Source organism: Leiobunum rupestre, chromosome 7 (assembly GCF_980474605.1).
Source record: "Leiobunum rupestre chromosome 7, qqLeiRupe1.1.hap1, whole genome shotgun sequence".
NCBI lineage: Eukaryota > Metazoa > Arthropoda > Arachnida > Opiliones > Sclerosomatidae > Leiobunum > Leiobunum rupestre.
Window position 1 is genome coordinate 20,940,637 of NC_143390.1, and position 23,937 is coordinate 20,964,573.

Genomic DNA, 23,937 nt, shown 5'->3' on the forward strand with positions numbered 1-23,937 from the left:
AAAATAGAATCACGTGGGCTTAGCAATATTTATCTGCATTTGTCTTAGCCAATAAGATTATCCCTTCCGAGCAAGCACGCGCCAATTTACACAATGAACCGATGAAGATTTTCAAATCAATTTCTTTTAAGATCTATAGCTCTTTCTATAAAATAATATATACGCATACATGTATAAAAAGTGTTATTTTTCGGGGCGCGCGCCTTCGAATATTTCCGTGTAGAGGGTCTCGTGCGTTTTCGCGCGAGCTCAACAAAAACCAAATTATGCGCGCGCTCTCTAACTTTAACTGCACGATGAATCTAACGTAATCACGTGACCTCTCGTATTTTATACAAAGAGCTATTTACCCCGGCTTTTTTTAATATAAAATGTTGGAATGCCTACAAGTATAAACTTTAGTCTAGAATTTAAACTTATTGAAAATAACGCGGAACTCGTGATAAACACCATAAATTAAAGATTACAAACATTTATAAACCCGGTACGTGAAGAACACATTCAAAAACCGTATACCTAAATTAATGATATAATGAACAATATAGAGTTTGATAAAATAAACTGTAAATTTGTACGGAATAACTCTTTTACAAACCACAAAAGTAATTAATTATGGCGACTTATGTATAGTTTTGTAATTTTCCCAAATCTGGCCTATAAATTGTATAATATAAAACCAGAGTGTCCCATTTGTCAATTTAAAACATACGTTTTTGGAATTCCAAATAACTATATGTTTCTTGGAAAAATTAGAAATTTTTATTTGTAAATATGATAAAGATTTTAAAATGGACAAAACTAAATACTGCGTGTATAACCCTGGTCCCTTTTGTAGCATCACTAGAATTATTTTTGCCGTGAGTAAGTTGACAATTTTTTACCTCTCCGAGGGGACTTTGTACCCTAGGAGGGGTTATACAACCACTGTGTCTGTCTGTGGGTCTGTTGGTCAGGCCTGCGAACGCATTCGCATTTTTGTGGCAGTTTCTTAGAATCAGGGAAAAGTTTTTTTGTCATTGGGTGTAGTATAATTTATTAATCGGCCGGGATCCGAACCCGAGTCATCTTGAACGACAGGTGAGCGTTCTACCGCAGAACCACGGATACAGTTACGCTTCACTGAAAATTAAAAACTCTTCCGAGGAGAGGTATATTTTGGCTTGCCAACTTGTTTTCGTATAACAAAACAATAAACAATTGTATAGTGGGTACTTTATTTTTAAATGTAAATAGCTATTTTTTTTCCACTTTTTTGTGAAAACCATGTATTAAAGCTGTAACTTACGAGGAGACGACCCGAGGTGGTTCTCACCGATTTTGTTCAAAGTTGGGGGATTGTTAGACCTAGAGGTAACATGAAACCCGTTAAAGGGAAAAGCTACGCTAGGCTTCCGTTTTGCCATGGCAACCAAAAATGTTTTTGACAAAACTTCAATAAATCAAAAAAAATAATTAAAAAAATAAATAAAAATAATTAGTAAATTTAACATTTTTTGATTACTTTGGACAAATAGGCGGGAATAAAAACCATTTTGGGTGAACTCGAGCGAATTGGAATAAATACGTCTAAATTTTTTACAAAATATTTGTAGAACTTATGCCGTGATAACTGCCATATATTTTCGCCGATAAATCTTAAAATTTCTACATTACATTATCTGAACGATGTTAACAGATTTTTAGATTTCGATCGAAAAACGACGCCATTTTATAAAATGGCGGATACAAATATAAATCATGGTGCAATAAGTAAGGTAATTTGTATCCGATTAACCTAAGATTTTCTACGTTACATTATCTGCCCGAATGAATTCGTACTATAGATTTTTATAGAAATCCGACACCATTTTGGAAAATGGCGGATATCAATAAAACCCATCGTGCGATAAGTTCCGTAAATATTCGTCGGTTTATCAGAAATTTTCTACGTTTCATTATCTGCCCGAGTTAATTAGACCTATGGGTTTTCCAATAATAATCCGACGCCATTTTGAAAATGGTGGAGAAATGCGATAACTACCGAAATTATTTGTTGATTTACGTGAGATTTTCTACATTTCTTTATCTGATCGAATAAATCAGCCCCTTACACTGTGATAGAAATATGACGCCATTTTACAAAATGGCAGATATCAATATCTCATAATGCGATAACTGCCGAAATTATTTGCACATTAATTTGAAATCTGCCGTATGCGAAATAGCGCATAACAATATATATCTTGATTGTTATTAGAAAAATTATCGATTATCAATAATTTCCCGAGTTACCACTAATTTCCCGAGTTACCACTAATTTCCCGAGTTACCAATAATTTCCCGAGTTACCAATAATTTCCTGAGTAACCAATAATTTCCAGAATTGCCATTACTTTCAAGATATACCAATAATTTCCCAAATTACCAATAATTTTCCAAATTATCCAAAATTTCCTGAATTACAACCATTTTCTGAATTAACAATAATTTCCCGAATTACCAATAATTCTACAATTCAAATTGTCACGCACTCGGGACTTATTTGGGCTATAAAGTCTTTTAAGCCCTATAAGTCTCCAGGGCCGGATGGGATACTTCCCATTCTGTTGCAGGAGGGCATTGACATTGTCTGCCCAATGCTGAGTAGAATCTATAGGGCTTGTATTGCCCTTGGATATATTCCTAGCACCTGGAAGCTTTCTAGGGTGATCTTTATTCCGAAGCCAGGGAAATCTAACTATCTCGAGGCTAAGGCTTTTAGACCAATCAGTTTGACTTCTTTTTTTCTAAAGATTTTGGAGAAATTGGTAGACAACTATATTAGGGGAGAGGTTATTTATCATACACCTCTCTCGACGGCTCAGTATGCCTACCAAAAAGGCAAATCTACTGAGACTGCCCTTCATGGCATAACCAATTGCATTGAAAGGGCTATTAACTTTAAGGAAATAGCATTAGCTGTGTTCCTTGATATTGAGGGCGCCTTTGATAAGGTGTCCAGCGCAGTCATCATGAAGGCTGCTAAGCGCTTTGGCATTAATGACACTCTGTGTCTCTGGCTCAAAGCTATGCTGACGAATCGTGTGGTGGTATCCTCCCTGCTCGGTGAATCCCTTATGATCTCCACCAGCCGTGGTTGCCCGCAAGGTGGTGTTCTATCACCTCTGCTGTGGTGCCTGGTTGTGGATGAGCTTTTGGTGAGGCTAGACAGGGATGGGTGCCGCTGCTTCGGCTATGCCGACGATATCGCCATCATCTTTACGGGAAAATTCCCCAACACTACTAGCGATTTAGTGAGAAGGGCTCTTGCATCAGTGGAAAAATGGTGCAGGGAAGTTGGTCTTACGGTTAATCCTAGTAAAACGGTACTTGTTCCTTTTACTCGTAAAAGGCTGCAAAACTCTTTTAATGATATCTCCTTATTTGGGACTATTTTGAGGGAAAGCACGGAGGTGAAGTACCTTGGTGTTATTCTTGACAACAAACTAACGTGGAAGCCTCACCTTGACTGTGTAGTTAAGAAGGCCAAGATGTTACTTTGGAGGACTAGGAGTGCAGTTAGCAGGTCATGGGGGCTTAGCCCTAAAGTGGCCTTCTGGCTGTACAACATGATTATCAGACCACTGCTCTCTTATGCTGCAGTGGTCTGGTGGCCAAGAGTCCGAATTAAGACTGTGCAGAGCGATCTGCGCACCCTACAAAGGCTGGCTTGTGTCAGCATCACAGGAGCTATGAGAACAGCCCCAAGTGCTTCTCTAGAAATTCTCCTGAACATTCTTCCTCTTCATCTTTTTATAGAGGAAGCTGCTGCTATGGGAGCCTATAGGCTCAACCAGAATGGTTGGTGGAAGGCGAATACTTGGGATAATAGCCACACCAAGATCTTTCGGGAAATTTCATGTCAGTTACCTGTATATCTCATGGGTTCTGATTTGATGACTACGAAGCTGCATTTTAGTAAGTCCTTCAATACTTATTTTCCAAGCCGTACAGAGTGGGCCAATCATAGTACCCTCGGGACCAGAGGAGAAATCGTCTGGTTTACCAATGGGTCTAAGACCCGCTCTGGCTCAGGTTCGGGGATGTATTGTCTCACTAGCAATCTCGGCTTCTTTGAAAGCCTTGGTGTCTATGCTAGTGTTTTCCAGGCGGAAATTGCCGCTATCTGCTTCTGTGTTGATTTTTGTCTTAAGAAGAAGCTTCATGGCAAGGTTATCCAAATTTATTCGGATAGTCAAGCAGCCCTCAAGGCTCTCAACCAGTTTCAGGTCTCTTCAAAACTAGTTTACAGCTGTTTGAACCTCCTCTCGGAGCTAGGCACCAATAATAAAGTTCAGCTCTATTGGGTTCCTGGCCATCGGGGGTACTATGGTAATGAGAAGGCCGATGTCTTAGCCAAGAAGGGGGCAGAGGCTGGGTTCTTTGGTCCTGAACCTGCCGTTCCTATCCCCTCTAGCATAGTTCGCGGTTTTATCTCTAACTCCATGACTGACCGTCAACTCAAGCTTTGGCTTGAGATGGATGGCCAAAGGCAGGCTAAAGAGTTTATCTCGGGCCCCTCTAGGCAGAGAGCTAAGGAGCGGCTCTCGCTTTCCAAATCTAATATCAGGTTGGTCATTGGCCTACTAACAGGTCACTGTCTCCTTAACAGACATCTTCACCTGATTGGAATCAGTGATGATCCAATCTGTAGGGCATGTCAGGCTGAGGAGGAAACCGCCTCTCATGTGCTTTGTAGGTGCGATTACTACGCGGCCCAAAGATTCGAGCATCTTGGTATGCATCAACTGGAAACTTCTGATTTCTATAATATGCCGGCCAAGAGGATTCTCCGTTTTGTGTCGGATATTGGACTTTTTAAGTCTTAGGGTTCGGGTTTTAGCACAATGGACCTCTGGTCGACGTGCGCGAACGGGCATTTCCAAAGCCCTTCACCCCTTCATCAATACATTGATGTGCGTTATTTTGAAATAGCACTAATTTACTCGGTCAGAAATAGAAAATTTCAGAATAGTTGAGGAATAATTACGGAATTTCTCAGACATGCGCCAATTTGCAAAATGGCTTCGGAATTCTTTCAAAATAGAAAGGACTTATTTATTCGATCATTTAATGAGCCAGAAAAATTCTGATTTATCGTCGAATAATTACGGAACTTATATGACATCCGCCATTTTACAAAATGGCCTCGAATTTTATTAAAATTAATAGGATTTATTATCTTTAATAGGTAATGTAAAGTAGAAAATTTCAAGTAATTGGACAAATAATTTCGGCAGTTATCGCATAATGAGATATTGATATCTGACATCAATTTTGTAAAATGGCGTCATATTTCTATCACAGTGTAAGGGGCTTATTTATTCGATCAGATAAAGCAATGTAGAAAATCTCACGTAAATCGACAAATAATTTCGGCAGTTATCGCATTTTTCCACCATTTTCAAAATGGCGTCGGATTATTATTGGAAAACCCATAGGTCTAATTAACTCGGGCAGATAATGAAACGTAGAAAATTTCTGATAAACCGACGAATATTTACGGAACTTATCGCACGATCAGTTTTATTGATATCCGCCATTTTCCAAAATGGTGTCGGATTTCTATAAAAATCTATAGTACGAATTCATTCGGGCAGATAATGTAACGTAGAAAATCTTAGGTTAATCGGATACAAATTACCTAACTTATTGCACCATGATTTATATTTGTATCCGCCATTTTATAAAATGGCGTCGTTTTTCGATCGAAATCTAAAAATCTGTTTACATCGTTCAGATAATGTAATGTAGAAATTTTAAGATTTATCGGCGAAAATATATGGCAGTTATCACGGCATAAGTTATACAAATATTTTGTAAAAAATTTAGACGCATTTATTCAAATTCGCTCGAGTTCACCCAAAATGGTTTTTATTCCCGCCTTCTTGTCCAAAGTAATCCAAAAATGTTAAATTTACTAATTTTTTTTATTTTGTTTTTAATTATTTTTTTTTATTTATTGAAGTTTTGTAATTTTCGCATGTTATTTTACATAGACTTTTTCTTATTTTATGTTGTCAAAAAAATTTTTGGTTGCCATGGCAAAACGGAAGCCCAGCGTAACTTTTCCCTTTAACGGGTTTCATGTTACATCTAGGTCTAACAATCCCCCAACTTTGAACCAAATTTAGGTGGCGTTTGTTAATATGTAAATATCTTTTTGTTTTAATTCTATTTTAATGTTTTCGTTTTTTTTTCTTCGTTTTGTAAATAGTTTGTTGAGAGGCTTAAACTAAAAAAAAACCCCAATTAGTAACGATAAATTGAAATTTTTTACAATCTTTGCGCTAGTTAATCAAAATCAGGCAATAGCGAGCCACAGATTGTTAAACTACAGATAGTTTCCCATATATAAAGTTGATGGCGCTTTATTGTTAAGATTTGAAATTGAGGTAATTTAGGTCATATCACGTGACGTGCGAGGTTTCATTAAAAGAAAATATCTTTCTGGCATACCTATGAGTTCATTCTTATGTTACTTAGATACTAAAACCTTATGTTACTTACGGTATAAGTTGAAAAGTAATAGATTCTAAAGATTCCATTTAATTTCCAATACAAATACAATTACAAATAGTTTTCACTAAAAAAACAAAGCAAAATTGCATTGGACTGCTCACATTTTAGGGCAACTAAGTTGTATATTAAAAGCTGTATTTGTTCAAGACAATGAATTTTTATTTCAATCGCTGATAGTAGTTTTGCGTCTCGATTGACGGTACCATTTGATTGTCCAAACACTAGCGGAAAATCTGAGAGTTGTTACGCGATTGGTCGGTCATTGGTAAGAAAGCCTTTTAATAGCTACAGTTGTTACTGGTGACCAGGAAATGGAGGAAAAGCTCTTTCTCGCTGCGGGGTAGACACACTACAGAAGCGCGCGTTTCACGCTATGTCTATCGGAAGTTGAAAATTAGGAGAACAGCCACCAAAGGCAGACAAGAGAGTTGAGGGAACCGGTTCAAAGAAACGTCTTGGAAACTTTGTACGAAAAAAGTTTCTTCGCTTTTCTCCGAATCGCCCAAAACGCTTTTAACGTCGGCTTTTTTTACCTTCTTAGTCGCGAAGGAAGACAATTAAATAAGAGACGATAAAAGAAAGATGGGTGAAGGCTGCCTTGATTTCTTCACTCGCATTTCCAATTGAGGAACTCGATGGGCTCAAAGGGAAATCTTAAGAAATAACATCTCCTTTGGCGTTGAGTTTTTCGATTTCCCTTTTCCATTAAAACTAGCCAAGGTTAGCGGTAATATTAAAGGGGAACGGTCAAGCTTTAACCAGTTAGATAGCCCTATTGCCCGTTTAAAACTAAAATTCATGGCGAAAACCGCATAAAAAATTATTAATTGTTAAATTTTAATAAAATAAAGAAATTTTGGGAAATTGAAAAGCGCGCGTCCGCTGCTACACCTGGTGAGAATTCGGTGAGGCAGAAAAACAACGTAAAAGCGCGCGCTGCTGAAGACGCGAAAGATTTGTTTCACGCGCGGCGATTTCCAGTTATACGAGACCTAAGCGCGATTTTAAAAGTTAGGATAGTTCGCAAATCGCTCACTAAGGTGCTCCTGGCGCTGGCGATACACCTTAAAATGGCGGCGAAAATTCGAACCCAAATACTTGGTGTTATTTTGCGTTTCAACCTTTTAGGCCAAAAACTATTTTTTCAAGACAAAATAAGGTACGTATAAGTATATTAAACTTCTTGTTGATCTTTTGATATGCAAATAAGGTGATATTTGGAAAAGCTTGACCGTTCCCGTATAGGTAGATGTTAGCTCGCGTGGTATGAAGGACTGGCCACCACTCTCCTACGCAGTACAACTGGCCATCTAAACTAATGGAGTTAAACGTCGCCAGCAGACGGTTGTGCCTTGGGTGTTACCATAGCTGATAAGTTCAGAAATACTCATTAAAAGGGACATAGAATAAGTGCTTAAATAAAACCTCTTCAAGGAAATCGCCAAGAAGTAATATCTCCAAGAGCCAAGACCTACAAGTTAAGTACTGTTTGTTGAAATAATGGAAACTTTTCACTTGTAAACAAAACATCGTGTTTTTACTAAGCTTTAATATGTAAAAAAATGCTATCTGGTTAAATGGAAACACTCGTTGCATACTGTACAGGTGAAAAGTTTCCATTATTTCAACAAGCACTGTATAAACAGTGTCTTTCAGGTCCTGGTTCTTGAAAATATTACTTCTACATAAGGCAGAAAAATTTCCAAATTACGACTGTTCGTGTTTTCTATCAGGACATACGTTAAGCTTTAGGATTCTTCTGAAATTTGGACTGCATTTTTGAAACAATCCACCGTCGTCGATTTCATGAACCATAATTAATAACTTGACATATATACGCTGTCAAGTTAAACGAATACTCCATCGTTTTCAGTCACGATAAAAAATAGTTTAAAAATTTGATATACACCCCTTTCGGAATAGCTCGTTTTTCCTTCGAAAAGCTGGTGCAAAATTACGCGAAAAAGATCGTTTTCTTCGGCAAACCAGCGCGCTAGAAGACAAACAATCCCAGTCGGAGACAGAAAACGGATTTTTTCGTTCGACTAGTTCTGTTTTTCAAATTACGGAGTGAATTTATCTCCAAGAAGGCCCTCTCGCTTATACAGGCAGCCAACTACGCTCGATACAATCCCCTCGTGTCTCGATGGCTTAAGGAAGAAGGTTGGCTGCGGAAAGGCGAACTGGAAGCGGAAGAGGCCGCTTTCCGGGCATCTTCTCTTATCTAAAGCCTTTTACTCGCCACTGCGCAATCATCCCCGCATCTCTTCTGTGGGCTATCTCTTCGCCCGCAACCGCTGTCACTCCTCATCGAACTGTAGTGGCCGAAGAACATCACGATCACGGAGGCTAGTTTTTCACGTCACAAAGTTTCTGGTTTCTCCTCCTTCTTAATGCTATTTTAAAAACAAAAGGTCGATAAACTAAAAGCTAAAACCCTTCCGCGTTCTGTCCATATTTGGAACATTCAATATCAATTTGCTTAGCCTTTCGATATTAATTGGAAATTTTCGAAAATGGCCTTAATTAAGCCTTAAAGATATTAAGATAGACAGAGTGACGAATGTTCAATATTGATCCGTATTTACATCAGATGATTTTGTAATAGCTCATCATTATTGGCGTGATTAACGATCTAATATTCCATAGCTTTTACCAAAAGCTTATAATACATCTGTAACCAGAGAAGTATATATAGGTAATTTAAATGCAGAATGTACCTTCGCGTAATTTGTATACGGCTCAAAGGTTACCTCGTCTATTACTTTACCTAACGATGTAAAAGGTATCCATTAAATTCCTTAAGGATATTTCATTATTTATAAACCGTATTTTCTTGATGTGATAATTTGGAAAATTCACTGTTTGATGTATTTCTGGCCGCACTTTTTTTCAAAGAAAATTCCATTAGTAAGGCGATTAATATTTATCTCGTGAGTGATATATTTTATACTCATTACGGCGATAGAAAACTTCAAGAAACTGATATAGATCGTGTAGGATCTGTTAGAGTGTAACAGGTAGGCATCTTAATGGGACAGCGAAGACCCAACGTAATTTGCCGCGAAAACGGGAAAGAGCGAGTCAACAAAGTTTCCGGCCTAAAAATAATTAAACCTTCTTCCGAGCCAATTAAAATCATAATTTAGTGGTGCGCGAGACGAAGTTCTATAGTAGGGTATTTAAAGAGTGGGCCCAGGAAGCGTAAGGAAGGGGAGACGCTCGTTCCTCTAGCGTTAGTCAGTCGCTCTAAGAGCAGCGCCGAGTGACGGCGTAAAGTGGTCCGAGCGAAGAACGCGTTTACAAGCGGCTGGCTTAGGCTGTAGGTAGTAGTCATAGGCGCCACTCGGCGGTCGAAGTTGGAAGCTCCAGCTCGTCCGAGGTCTTTCGGTCTTTTAGTCATAGTAGGCTGCGGGCGGGATCGAAGGGCGAAAGCGAATAAACGCGAAAATCGTTCTCCCTCACAGACGCTCTCCGCCGCCGCGCTCACGAAGAACCACCCGGACAAAACTCGAATAAAACTTTTAATAGAGGGCTCTTTTACCTCCGCTCGCTTCGAGAGCGGCTCCCCGCCATCGGCCTGTCACTGACCATTTAGCACGAGCACTCAATCGCGACTGACGCGGACCTATACGAGGGTATTTTTTCTTCTTAATTATCCCGCAAAACCCGGCCGAATCGAGAGTTTAATTGAATTTTCTTCTCGAAACTGAAATCGAGAAGAGCTGGAAATCCTAACCCTTGACTCCCCGTAAAGAGTTTTGAACTTTTCCGAAGAGGAAAAGTTGTTTAAAACACCGCCGCGAAGAGACGAGAGAGAGAGAGAGAGAGAGTGCGAGTTTCAGTATCTTGGAGGGAATGGCTCGTACCAGAACTTAAATCGAATTTTAACTTTTGGGAAAGATTTAACGAGATTTTGTATTTCGAGTTTTTTTTCCCGTAAAAGCGCGTTCGAACAGCGATTGGAAGTCATTTCGAAACTACGAAAAATGAAACGCGAAAATCTCCAAGGGCGTCAGCGGATTGTTTAGTCGTACTTCGGGAAGTTGAAACAGCGCGATCACGATGAACGTCGCCGGAGAATTGTTCGAAGACTATCTGCAGGATGATTCGGTCGGGGACGGCGTGGTCGTCAGCAACCCGACACTGCCGATGTTCCAGGACGGGCAACTGGTCAACATATCGGAAGTGCTCGAGAACAGTTCGGCCGCGTCCTGCCGGAATGAGTATTGCGTCTCGGACGCCGAGTACCTCAACTTGATCGAAGACTACATTTTCCCGACCCCTTACGAATGGATTCTCATCACCATGCACATGACGGTCTTCGTGGTGGGCCTGGTCGGCAATTCTCTCGTCTGTATCTCCGTCTACCGCAATCACGCGATGCGAACTGTCACCAATTACTTTATCGTCAACCTCGCCGTGGCCGACTTCTTGGTCATCCTGATCTGCCTGCCGCCTTCCGTGCTGTGGGACGTCACCGAAACATGGTTCTTCGGAAGCGTCATGTGCAAACTCGTTCTCTATTTGCAGGTAACTTGATTCTGCCTTCTATACTCTTAAAAAAAGGTTTATTTTCAAACCTTTAAGCGTTTTTCCTTGTCTCATATTTAATACCTTAACAGGTTTATAAAGGATGTTAGTCTATATCTTAAATTGAATTTTTCCTTTTGGGGTATTTATTTAAACTGTTTCGGGTGCTTTTGTTCTCCGTTTTGGTTCCGTTATTACACCGTTTGTGGTATAAAACTAATCCCTTCAGGATGCTACAATACTCCCTTTAAGGTACAAGACTACTCCTTTTAGGATACTAAACGACTCCCTTCAGGGTGTTACACTACTCCCTTTATCCCTTTAAAGTGTTAAACTACTCCCTTTAGGGTACTAAACTACTGCCTCAAGGGAGCTACACCCTACCGGGTGTTAAATATTTTAGACCCTTAATATATACTTCATCCACCTATCACATTAACCGTTAATCTCAAATTTAATGTACGTAAGTACTCTACATAGGCATAAATAAATTGACATTGACAAATATTCAAGTCCATTCACAAATTATTTATTTTTAGATTTGATTGTAATATTATCTATTTTCGAGAATTTTAAATCATTGTTTGGCTAGACATCAAGCGTTTATTTAATTTAATCAGTTAGAAACCCAGAAGCTAGAGCAAGTTGATAAATTATTTGAATAATTTCTAGTCTTAGAATATATAATTTGTCCACAAATTATTCCGTCAGAAACAGTCATTTTAAATCAGGTTTGAATTTTTAATGATTCTTCATGAAGCCACTCGCAATATATTATTCATTTGCAATTAACTTATCGTTATCATGCTCTATTTACCTTAAGAGAAAATTAGAGTCGATAAATATTTTGTAATCAAATAGTCTCGCCAAAGTAATAATATCATTATCCATAGATATGTTTTGATAACGAATTTTTGAAATTTACCAGTATATTTAGCCTCAGTTATTCATTCATAATAAGGTTTACCGAGAATTTATTTAAGGTCCTGAGAACATCGGTTTCTACCGTTCATATACGGTGACTGCATTTCCATATCGGTGGTAGCTACGTATTTTTTTACCTTTCGACAAAACGTCCATAACAAATTTAATTATAGCTCGATTTATTAATTTAATTATTATAATTTTTTATCAATTATTCTGCGATTAAAAACCAATTTATAATTATAGTTAGTAAGCCGTTTTAAAAGTTAACTTTGGTAAATTAAATCTAGCACTTGAATCGCGTTTGAACCTGAAGAGGTCATTTTTTAGAGAACCAATATGATATCAAGATAATTTTATTTTATAGGGGCAAAAAAGGTTACTTTTCGGGCGATTGGGAGTAAAGTAAAAATAATGGCATTCTTGGTAGTAGTTTTTACTTCGGTAAACAGGTGGACTTGTCCTCAGTAACCTTATTCGTGATTTACTTTTCCCATTTATATTTTACTTTTAGCGAAAATATTAATATAAATAAATAATATATATATTTATAGAATTGTGTATATATTTATCCGAAAATAACTAATATTTTGCGGTCTTAAATTTTTATATAATATTTATACATATATATCATTTATTTATAATAATATTTGCGCTAAAAGTAAAATATATATGTATATATATATAAATATGAGCTATTTTCGGATAAAACCAATCTTATACTTGTTTTCTTAAAGATCAAAAGTCCACCTTTTCCCTCCCACGGTTACTTATATTAAGAGAAACTTTTCATACGTCGCGATGTAATATCAATAATATAAAATGAAAAACCTGACCGGGCTCCAAAAAATTAGGGCTTCAAAGCAGTCCAACCTTTTAAGATGATCTCGATTTATCAAGGTATGCGTGCTTGCCTCCAATTGCTTTTAAAATATTTTCCGTGGAATGGAAAAGACGATGGAAAATTCTTGCGCGTGGGACCAAAAAAAAAGGGGGAAAGAAAATTTAAAACAAGATTGGTTCCTATAAAAGCATTCCGTCGTGGTCAATCGACAGTCAATTTAAAAGCGAACCAGAGGGTGAAGTCAGGCTGCTTTGTCATTATTTGAATTTCCCAAAGACCGGGAACCGTGTAACGTGATTACCGCGTTCGCCAATTAAGCTGGAAAGCAGATTTTACGCCGTTGAGCGTAAAATTCACAGACTCTTTTCCTTTTCAGGAATAACGATAAATCTAAAAGTAACTTAAAATGGAAACCTGGTTATTTTGTCTGACTTAAATCACTCGATTTTTTAGAAAATTGAGTCAAATTTTTCAAAAGCTATCTTAAAATAAGCTAGTCGGCACGCGATTTTAGTTTTAAAAGGAATACACTTGGAATATCTTTAACTACGTTGAATATAAGACGTAGGCCTATAGGGAATCAATTCAAATTCATAGCCTGGTTGCAGTTAGATTTCGGGGATGGTTAACTTTTATTCAATAAATAAAGCTCTCAAAATTATTCGTAAAACGTTTTGATCAAGTAATTTATATTTCTGTATAATCCGATTAATTTTTTGATAAATTTGTAAAATTAATCGGAAAAACGACGTTTTTTCGATAAAAACCTCAAATTTTCCGAATAATACATGTTTTTTTAATCATTTTCCGAAATATTAACCGGTTAATTTCTTTGTTTACATTTTTTTCCCGAAAAAAATCAATTTAAACATGGATAATGATTAACCGTTACCGACCTCTAGTTGCAGTCACTAATCTAAAATAGAATGACCAGAAAATTGATTAAAGAAACCTCGATTCGTTCTCACAGTGGTGATCTTGGATAATTTATAATGTTTATTTAGGTAACTAGTATAGTTTCCATGGGTATCTTCCCATTGCGCCGAATCCCATTCGATCGAATTCCAAATAGACCGAATTCCGCCAATGTTTTTGATGAAATTAGCCCAAAGGCGGGTTTTGTATTTTTCTAATCGACCGACGCAATATTCACAATTGAGCGACCGCAAAAAAAATTGTTTTTCTTTCTACTCCTTTAGGTTAGGTTAGGTTAGGTTAGGTGAGGTTAGGTTAGGTTAGGTAACACTGCACGCTGTTCTGACAGATGTTGAAACGGATAAAACCGAATCCTAAACCCGGAGAAGTGCGGGTTTTCGGTCGAATGGGACAATCCCATTAGACCAAATCCTAAATCCGCCAAACTGCGGCTTTTTCGGTCGAATGGGATTGGGTTCGGTCGAATGGGATTCGGCGCAATGGAACAGATTCGTTTCCATGTAAAAGCAGGTTTTTAGATAATTAAATGAGGCATTGTGAATTCTGATTCTAGGCAAGGTTTAGTGTCGAATCGACGCAGATTTCAAATGAAGTACGAACTTTCTGCCACCGTGATTAACAGAAGCTAGGGGTAATTGGCACTAGATACGTTAAAAACAAGTCGTGGTGACGATTTTTCAAATTATTTACCACTTTTTAAACGTAACACGGCTGTAATATATTAATAATAAGCTATGTTTATAACCCGCAATGGTAACAAGCCTCAGGTGCTTTTCGCAATTAACCACTAGCGTCCCTACACTAACTATTTCTTTAAAACCTCTGCGTGTTTTTATGGAAAGAGAAAACCGAAGTACTTGTTAGAAAACCACTTAATCAGCCAGGGAGAAACTTGCAAACTCAATGTGGAAGGAGTTCTTCCCCAGTGCTACAAGCTCGGATCAAACCCGGATTCCTCTCGTTGCGAGGTGAAAGTGCTAACCACTTCCCGACTTCCGGCTTTCACGATATTATACTCTTAGAAAGTCAACCAATTTAATTGCTGCAGATCCTAAACTCGTACATCGTAAAATTTATTTTTTAAATAAAATGCGACCTTGTCTGGTGCTATATTTAAACACATAAAAGACGTTAATTTTCACTTCATTACGAAGATTACGATAAATCTGTATAAAAGGCAAAATACGAGACAAGGCCAGCTCAAAAATAATTTGTGCGCCCTCAAAAATTTCATTGTGCCCCTAGAATAATATCTAGAGGTCGGGGATGGTTAACTTTTATTCAATAAATAAAGCTCTCAAAATTATTCGTAAAACGTTTTGATCAAGTAATTTATATTTCTGTATTATCCGATTAATTTTTTGATAAATTTGTAAAATTAATCGGAAAAACGACGTTTTTTCGATAAAAACCTCAAATTTTACGAATAATACATGTTTTTTAATCATTTTCCGAAATATTAACCGGTTAATTTCTTTGTTTACATTTTTTTCCCGAAAAAAATCGATTTAAACATGGATAATGATTAACCGTTACCGACCTCTAATAATATCAAAGTAAGTAAAAAAAATCAAAAAAAAAAATATCCTATTCACATATTAAATTTAGTTAAGTCGAACTTTCCAATTATTACTATATTTGTATCACTTCCACCATTTAAAGTTGAAAGGTTTAGCTGTAGGATAAACAATAATATGGCAAGTACAAATATTGATTGGCCTTTAAGGTGAATTTCCCGTAGTACTGTAGTCTATTGTACGGTATCGTCCTTTATTCAGTTTTACCCAAGTATACTAACTGCAGCATATTTAACATTATCCCGTCCTGGTAGTGACGTTCTATGGTTCTCAGTTTCGCTAATATCGGCTCGCGTGAGATTAATATAGTCATTGTTAGTCCAAGTATTTATAAATTTGTGGTAAATACACAAAGAAATAAAGACCAAACTAAGGCGAGTGGAAATTCATTTCGATTTTTGTTTTATATAAATTTAATTTACATCTATTTAAACCACGTGTTCGAATGTCAAACGGCTCATATAAAGTAGTTATCGCCTCATAGGTTTCAGGAAAGAAATTGATTTTGAGGGGTGCCCTCAACTGAAAAATCCTGCCTACGGGCGTGGTACGAGAAAAGCAAATTCCAATATGGTCTAAGCCAGAAAATGGCATTATAGGTTCTTCTATTCGTAAACATTATACGCAATGTTTCTCGTCATTAGAGGATAGCGAAGCCTCTTCATTAACAATCTTTTAAGGCGAAGGGTGGCAAGCTAAATCCACTTAACCACGGATGGTCTTTACGCGTGAGAAAACTTTGGGGTAAAAAGCGCGAAACTATTTAATTTCACACGCCTTTATTAAGTTAAGTCTCATCTTTCGCAAACTTTCTGGCGGAACCGACAAAACAAGATATGCCGAGAAAACCAAAGGAATAATAACTGCAGCCCAAAAACGTGCGAGAATAAAAAAAACGCTGGAAGGGATTTGCCACTCAACAAAGATATAGCTTACGGCAAGCGAGGACAGATATAACTATACGCTCGAACAATACTAGTAACGGTTCTAAATACGGTACAGTCTGCCTGACGTTCTTCGGACTTAAGTTCCAAGTAAGAAGGGCCGCGCAAATATGGAGTTTTCATTTTATGCAGATCTTAGAAAGAAGCTTATCTAAGCGAGAGTGCGTGTAGTCTCTAAATCAATTTGGAATTCCTTTTCGACCCACCCCTACAGCTAGCTTTTCCCTTCGCACACCGAAGCTGCGAAATAAGCGCATCCACGACCATTCTCCATTTTTTTAAAAAACACAGGACGGTGTACACCTCGGGCATTCATTTTCGCGTCTTCTCCGGCTAAGATAAGATAGGCTGTTTTCTCAGTTGCCCAAAGAAAATAATGAAGATGGTAAAAAATGGGCAAATAATAATTCATATATTGCTAACGGGGAGATTTCGGGTGTTAAGAGATAACAGGAGGGGGTTACTTTCTCGCACTGCCACGCCGGTCCTACTGGAAGCGTGAATTTTGATAGGGGAGTACTTGAACCTCATCATCTCGCCACCCTATGTATACTTAAACAACGAACGAAGGTCGATTCTATGTTATACACGGGTTTTTCCCGATTTAACAACGTTGTTAGATCAATGAGTTTCTTGCTTAACGTTATCTTTTTAAATTGGTTTCCTACCAACGCCCACGCGTAAAGGGGAGCCGTTGTTTCAAGTTAAAATCTAAGAAATAGGGGTGTTTAAAAGGTGTTAAGAAAGTGTTACACCTCGTTCACACCGTTTTAACACTTCCAAAACGGAGCAACTTTTTAAAGGTGTAAAAAGAGTGTGACAACACTATACAAATGTTTAAATAAGATAAACATTCCAAGAAATTGGGATTCATTTCACAACGTTCTAACACCATTTCCACTCAATTTGATAAGTCCAACCCAGATTCAACACCTTAACCAAACAATTAAACCGGTTTTAAGCACTCTCCACAGTTTGTGAAACAATAAATCCAATAACATGTAAACGCACTTTTAATCAGTTATGACGCATCTTTTAAGCGTTAATACGCCCTTTATTAAAAGTGAAATCACACCTTTTAAGCGTTAATACGGGGTTTGATTTATGTAATAAAACGCCCCTAGCAGTGTCAAATTTCGACTCATGAAAAAGTGTACAAATAGTGTTAAAACGGTTTGAATCAACACCCCAATTTCTTAGAGTGTAGAGGATTGATATACCAATATCCCCCAATAGCAACTTCTCAGTAGCCGATTTACTTTATGATGATAGTTACGGTTATGGATTCTAATAAAACACGATTCAATTATTTTGGCATAATTTACGATCCAATTTTTCAGTCTTACGGCTATATCGAAATGTCTAAAGTTTCCTCCATTTTTTAAAGTTACCCTTACGAAAATAACTTTATACAGTCTTGTTATTTGAATGAACCGCAGTTATCAGACTGCTATACACCCCATGTTCGAGGCGTTTTCCTTATGAAGTTACATTTCGACCTCGAATTTTAAATTTTGCACGCTCCTAGACCCAAAAAAAACTTTTCTTTTTATGAAACCATTTTTTATACGTATATATAGCTATATCCGCAATTCCCAAGTGCAATTTATCGCGTCAAAATCATCAGTTTCATAAGGAAAACGCCCTCCGATTCTGAGCGCTACTTCGATAACTTCGGTTCATTTACTTCTGTTTATTAGTCATGGTTTTAATGATAAGTAAAAATTAGACTAAAATTTAATTTTCAAGACTTGGTTTAACATTAAACTTAACCATGGCTGCTGTAAATAAATTAAATGTAAATAATAGAACTTTCTATAAAGTAACGTGGCCTTCTTGTTTAAATGTTGCTCTTACGTCACAGTCTCTTACTTTTACAATCTTTGAGCACGCGTTACATTTTCCAGATGAATATAGGTTTTAGTAGCGCGCTTGCAAATCGCAACGTATTTTATTTTTTTACATTTTATTCATTTTATTTTATAAAACATCTATTGTTAAACTTTTATGAAATTTGAGTCATGAAGTATCCCCTCTCTTTTATTCTAATTTCAATATCCAATAATAAGAAAACTGAGAGAATATTGTACATAAATTTTGTAAACTGTTTAATAATTTACGATAGTCAAATGTAAGTTTGTAACGCGATTTAAGCGTCTTGAATTTTAAGATGTTTCCAATGTCTGAAAGATCCAATATTTAATAAATTAAATTTCGTAAACTTCAAAGTTGATTTATCTTCAATATTATTCAACGGGATATTATAAAAGTGACGTTAGTTAGATACGCAGACATAAAAGCATTTATAGATGTGACCAAAATTGAGGCAAGACGCCTACGCGGCAGGCTCGCCGGGAGAGCAATTCGGGACCCGTCAGGACCCAGAAGAGTTTTTATCTCCGCTGGCGCGAGGTCCCCGAGCTCTTGGCCGCTTTTCCGGTAAGCCGGTCACGTAGGCGTCTTGTCCGAACTTTTATCAAACATATTTGATTATCATCATATATATATATATATATATATATATATAACTCCAATTCAATTCTCTCTCTCTCTCTATATATATATATATATATATATATATATATATATATTACCAGCGTAAAAATGTAAACTTAAACAGTATTTAAAGTCATGATGAACCTCGATTTCTCGCAAATTCATCGTACCCCTGAAATCGCATTTCCCTGCTGCTTGGTTTTATGCTTGTTGCAGCCTACTTCCAGGGGCTAGTAGGCCACACTTTGAAGTTCTCTGGCGCTCTTTCAACTCATTGTAGGAAAATGGGAAAGAACAGGCATACTTCTCAACTCACCCCCTACAACTCCTTAAAATTTGTGCATACCCCTTTGGAAACATCCTATATATATATACATGCAATTAGATTTGGTTTTTGATTGCCTTTATGACTAACATAACTTTTACTCAGAGTGTTATACCCCTTTATAGAAGTTTCCAATATTTTATTTATTAAATATTAGATCTTTCAGACCTTGGAAACATCGGAAAGTTCAAGAACGCGTAAATCACGAAACAAATTTACATTTGACTATCGTAAATTATTGAAAACTTTCCGAAATGTTATATCTAAAATTGTCTCAGTTTAGTTAACGAAATATCTACAAGATAAATTTCTTCCTTTTTCCAATATTTGGGCGCCGGTAGAAAATCTATAAAATAAAGTCCGTTTCCGTATCGCGGCAATTCGATTGAAATCCTCAAATCAACCTTTAAGGCCGACGTGGAAGGAAAAAGAACACGAAATTGCGCTGGATTTCCTATATCTAGAAGACCCCGAGATTTCATTTCCTACACTCTATATAACTATATACAGAAGTATACCAAATCTTTAAGCCTCGCTCTAAATCGGGAGGCCAACTTTTTCATTTTATACTTTCAGTTTTTTTTTTACAGAGAGGCCAAAGATATCAGCCGATAGATACACATGACACGCTTATATACAATTTCGAAAATATAACACCTAGACCCCGAGACTTGGCTCGGATCAAAAGGATGGGAAAAAAATGAAATAAAATCATTGGAAACGCGTTTAGAGTCAGTCCGTTTTTAAAAAGGAGCGAGTGTTTGGAAAATGTTATCATTGGGGCGCTAAGAAGATATACGCATTCACATATTGCCTACAGTGAAATATGCAAAAAGGGGCGAAATCCACCCGAGGTACCTTCCTATTTAATAATGTTTGAGGTAGATGGCGACACTATAAAGTTAATGATTTTTTTTTAAAGTTATTAATTAATTACTAAATTATAGTACTTTAAATTTCTTATTAAAAATATATAATTTTTGTAATTTAAATTAACAATTAATTAACACTCTCCGCCATAGATGGCACTATAATACAATTTTAAACTATCCAATCAGGGAAGAGAATTTGGTATTTTAAATCTCGACAAAACCGCACTCCACTAAAAACTGAAAACTTTCAACCAATCCTTGAAAATCAAATCTATGACGTCATGTTGCTATCAGAGCGCCATCTACTAACAAATAACGCCTTCACCACGTTACCTCGGGTGAATTTTACCCCTTTAAAGTCGTCTTTGGCCGTTATAAATTATAAATCGATCTATAGGCGGAGGTTGATTACATTTCGTGATTGGTCAGAGGCGTAGATTAAGCGAGGTTTATTTATATATAATGTTCCGTTCGGAAGGCGAAGATTCCGATCCTTATAGATTGTTGACGAGTAATTAGTCCGGTAATATCGGCTGAGTGGATTTTTCCCTCCGAAATTTAATTAAGCTAAGAAAACGAGGAAGAAAAATTATCGAGAAACATCGCGGTTCCGTATGGCAGCGGAGAGAGAAGGGGTACCTGTCCAAATTAGCCCTAAGATTTCCTTAATTAAAAACAACATTCGACCCTTCTTGATTGTAATGGGTCGGTGAATAACCGGCTCATACTGGTATGTAGACGAAGATATCTGATACACTATCTTTATCATCTCGACTTCAGACTCTCTGGCGGGCGAATATTAAAAACAAACAGTTCGTGATGAAATGTTATTTCTTATCAAACAAATCGGGACATTAAGACGTCTGGTATGGCGCGATTTAGTTAAATAGTCTTCTTGAAGATAAAGCGTATATACGATGATAATGTGTATACGATTAAACCAGGCACTAAAGTGAATAGAGGAAGATGTAACGTGAAAAGCCTTTTGGGCCCCCCAGTCCTGAAAAGTTAAAAGTGAAAATTGGGAAATTCTTGTTAAGAGAATTGTTTCATTTCCGCCCACTCGTTCGAGTCGATCTTTAAAAGAAAACCCTGGAAACGTATTCTAAGGCTATAATCTTCGATTTAAGAGACAGCGCGACCGAAGGCGACGATAAGGTATAGTCCACGCTCAGTCTCAAAACAGAAAACGGGGATCGCGATGGCGCACTCCGATATACAGAGAGACAAAGTTTGAGAGGCGGGGAGTTGTTGCTGGGCTTGGGGTGACGTGGTTTCGAAAGCGGCTCATCCGTCTTCCCCAAAAGCGAGAGTAATATTTGGCTTTCTATTTTCGGGTACTCCCATTTTCTCCCGCCACCGCTTAAGGCCCATCTTCCCCTCTTTCAACGAAATCATCTCGAAGCGATGGATTTCTTAATGGCTAGAAAACTATATCGTTCGACCTTGTAAAGGGTAGCGTATCCTTTCCTTCCCGAAAGAGACGCCTGCCGACGGGTTATCTTTTTTAAAAAAAGGGATTGAATTGGGTTTACACGGAACGAAATAAGAGGGGTTTTCGCGAAACAATTTCCCCATATTCCCGTTATTTCGTGGGAATTCAATTATTATAAGTGCCCAAAATTGCAACCCGTACTTTTAAATCTCCCTCCAATAAGAATTTGGCGAAAAATCAAACCTAGCTTCCGACGATTAAAGTCGAAACTATTTGGTCTATTTACGCCTGTAGAAGTGTTCCACTCGTCGCGCTTCGGTGTCCAGGGAAAAGCGCCCCACCGGGCGTGCGGGTCTACTTTATTCTCCAAACACATATTGTTACATTTTTCATTCTAGTTCGCAGAAAGTCATTAGCCCGGATGGACACATACGCTACTGTTATTTCCCAAAATCAATCCGTTAAATATTTACGAGTTTCTAAGCGTGAGTGACGGACAGTTTTCGCCGCCACGAGTGTAAAAACCCAAACCTTAGTACGTGACTGCATGTGCTGTAAGGAAAAACTCTGAAGGCATTCGACGTGACTTTGCTTTTACAATCAGGCGGGGGGAAAAGGAGGTTGCGAAGGTTTTCACGGAGTGACGTGTGTTTACTGATTCCGTTGACTTTTTCTTTCGCAATCACTTTCCTTATATATTTTCAAGGTTTCGTTGAATGGAATTTTAAATCCAGCAGTTTATACGAGATTGCGCATTCAACAACAGAGCCGGCTATTTAAATTAAGTAGAGCGTGACTCGCTAGCACCAATTTCACTGATATCCTATATATATATATATATATATATATATATATAAATTTAATTTCTATATAAGCGGAGTGGTGGAAATTAAGGGTGCCAGAATTTTATTGGGAGAACGAGATTGGAATAAATTTTAATTTTAATAGTCGTGGGTTCATCAATTTAGAAAATCCATCACGTTTAGTTCATTGTCGCTTCGAAAACGTAGACTGGCTCTAAAATTAGACGTTAAATTCAAGGGAATAATTAGTGGTTAGACGCGAGGAAGAACCTTGGACTGTGGCTTATAGCTTCGGTGATATGTTGTTCTACCGACGACCCGCCCATCAGGGTCCATTTTGATTTTAGGTCTAGAGTGCCATCTCTGGAACGAAATACGAGTATTTTATAATATTTGAATATCACGTATAAATTAATTTATAGTTTAATAATTCAATTTATATTTATTTATATATTATTTTGTAGATTTTTATTTATTATGTTATTTATTCATTATTATAAAAATAACTCTGACTCTTACATAAATAAACAATTAAATAAATAAATAAAAATTTGGAACTACATGTTAATTAAAACTATGCCGATTGTATCTAAGGGGACTCACTGTTGAGGCTTTAAAAAGCACGCGTTAATTCTGGGAATAGGAAAATCAAGGGAAATTTTAGTTGGCGTCGCTGAAGTCGATTTCCGTCTAGAGCGTTAATTTTTGACAAAATGGCGCCTTTGTGGTCGGTTAAATGATGATGGTTAGTAAGTTATATTATATTATATTTTTGAAATTGATTCTATGAAAGTTTAAAGTGTTGGTTGCACGAAAAATCGATAGTAATAAAACGAATGAATGCGGGCTTGTTTTGAAGCCCAAGACATTATCTTTCCAAAAATGTCATTGTCGAAACAAATTTCCAAGCCTAAGTGTACTAACTTTGAGTCCGAAACTGACCTTTTTCGCTCCCCAAAATCCTGAAATTTTCGGCGAATCTCTCTCCTCCGTAGCACGAGCAATTACGGCAAATCAAAGCTGTAGTTTTACTCCTAAAATAGAAGGAACTGAAGTGGAGGGATTCTGTTTAATTGTAGAAGTTTTCAAACCAGAGGTTTTTAATCATAATATTAGGCTTATTATCGAAATAAAAAAAAATTTACGCGCGTGCGACCCGACGTTTTAAGAAGATTTTACAAGGAGCCTTTGGTTTCATATCGTTTTTCTACTACGTAGGCTTGTGTATGCCTATTTCAATTACTACTGCGTAAGACTTTTTCCTGGGTGTTAAATCAAACCGCTTTTAATCCCAGATGTAAAGAAATGTATTACAGACAATTAGCCAATGATACGCTTTGCATTTTTTGACGTCATGGGTGCCGAGAAGAATTTTAGAAGTCTGGAAATTCGCCGAAAAACTCGATTTCCACCATTTCGACTTCTTTTTATAATAATTCAAAGACCACTTAACCGATTTTGATGAAATTTTTTGTACTTGCTATAAAATGTTTGCTCTTTCTAATGAATCATTAATTAGCCATAGCTAAAATTTCGTGCAACCAACACTATAAGTAATGAAAATTAACCATTGTGTTAAGTAAAAATAACCAGGCTGAGGTGTTTTAATCAATTTTACTGGAATCTATTTCATTTCTAAACTTAAAAAATTTAATAACCTAAGCCTAACTTAACTTTATCGCACGTGCTATCGCCTAAGTCCCGATTA

The 23,937-nt window shown here is 37.1% G+C and overlaps 1 protein-coding gene across 1 annotated transcript in view; it reads left to right on the forward strand.

Moving 5' to 3' along the window:
* Positions 1-10,591: 10,591 nt before the first annotated feature.
* The window catches only part of LOC149935102 (orexin receptor type 2-like), a 93,790-nt gene continuing 80,444 nt past the window's right edge, over positions 10,592-23,937 (forward strand). The window contains exon 1 of the mRNA XM_090152783.1: positions 10,592-11,073. Coding sequence (XP_090008909.1) covers positions 10,606-11,073 — 468 coding nt within the window. The 5' untranslated portion in view covers positions 10,592-10,605. The remainder of the gene's footprint in view (positions 11,074-23,937) is intronic.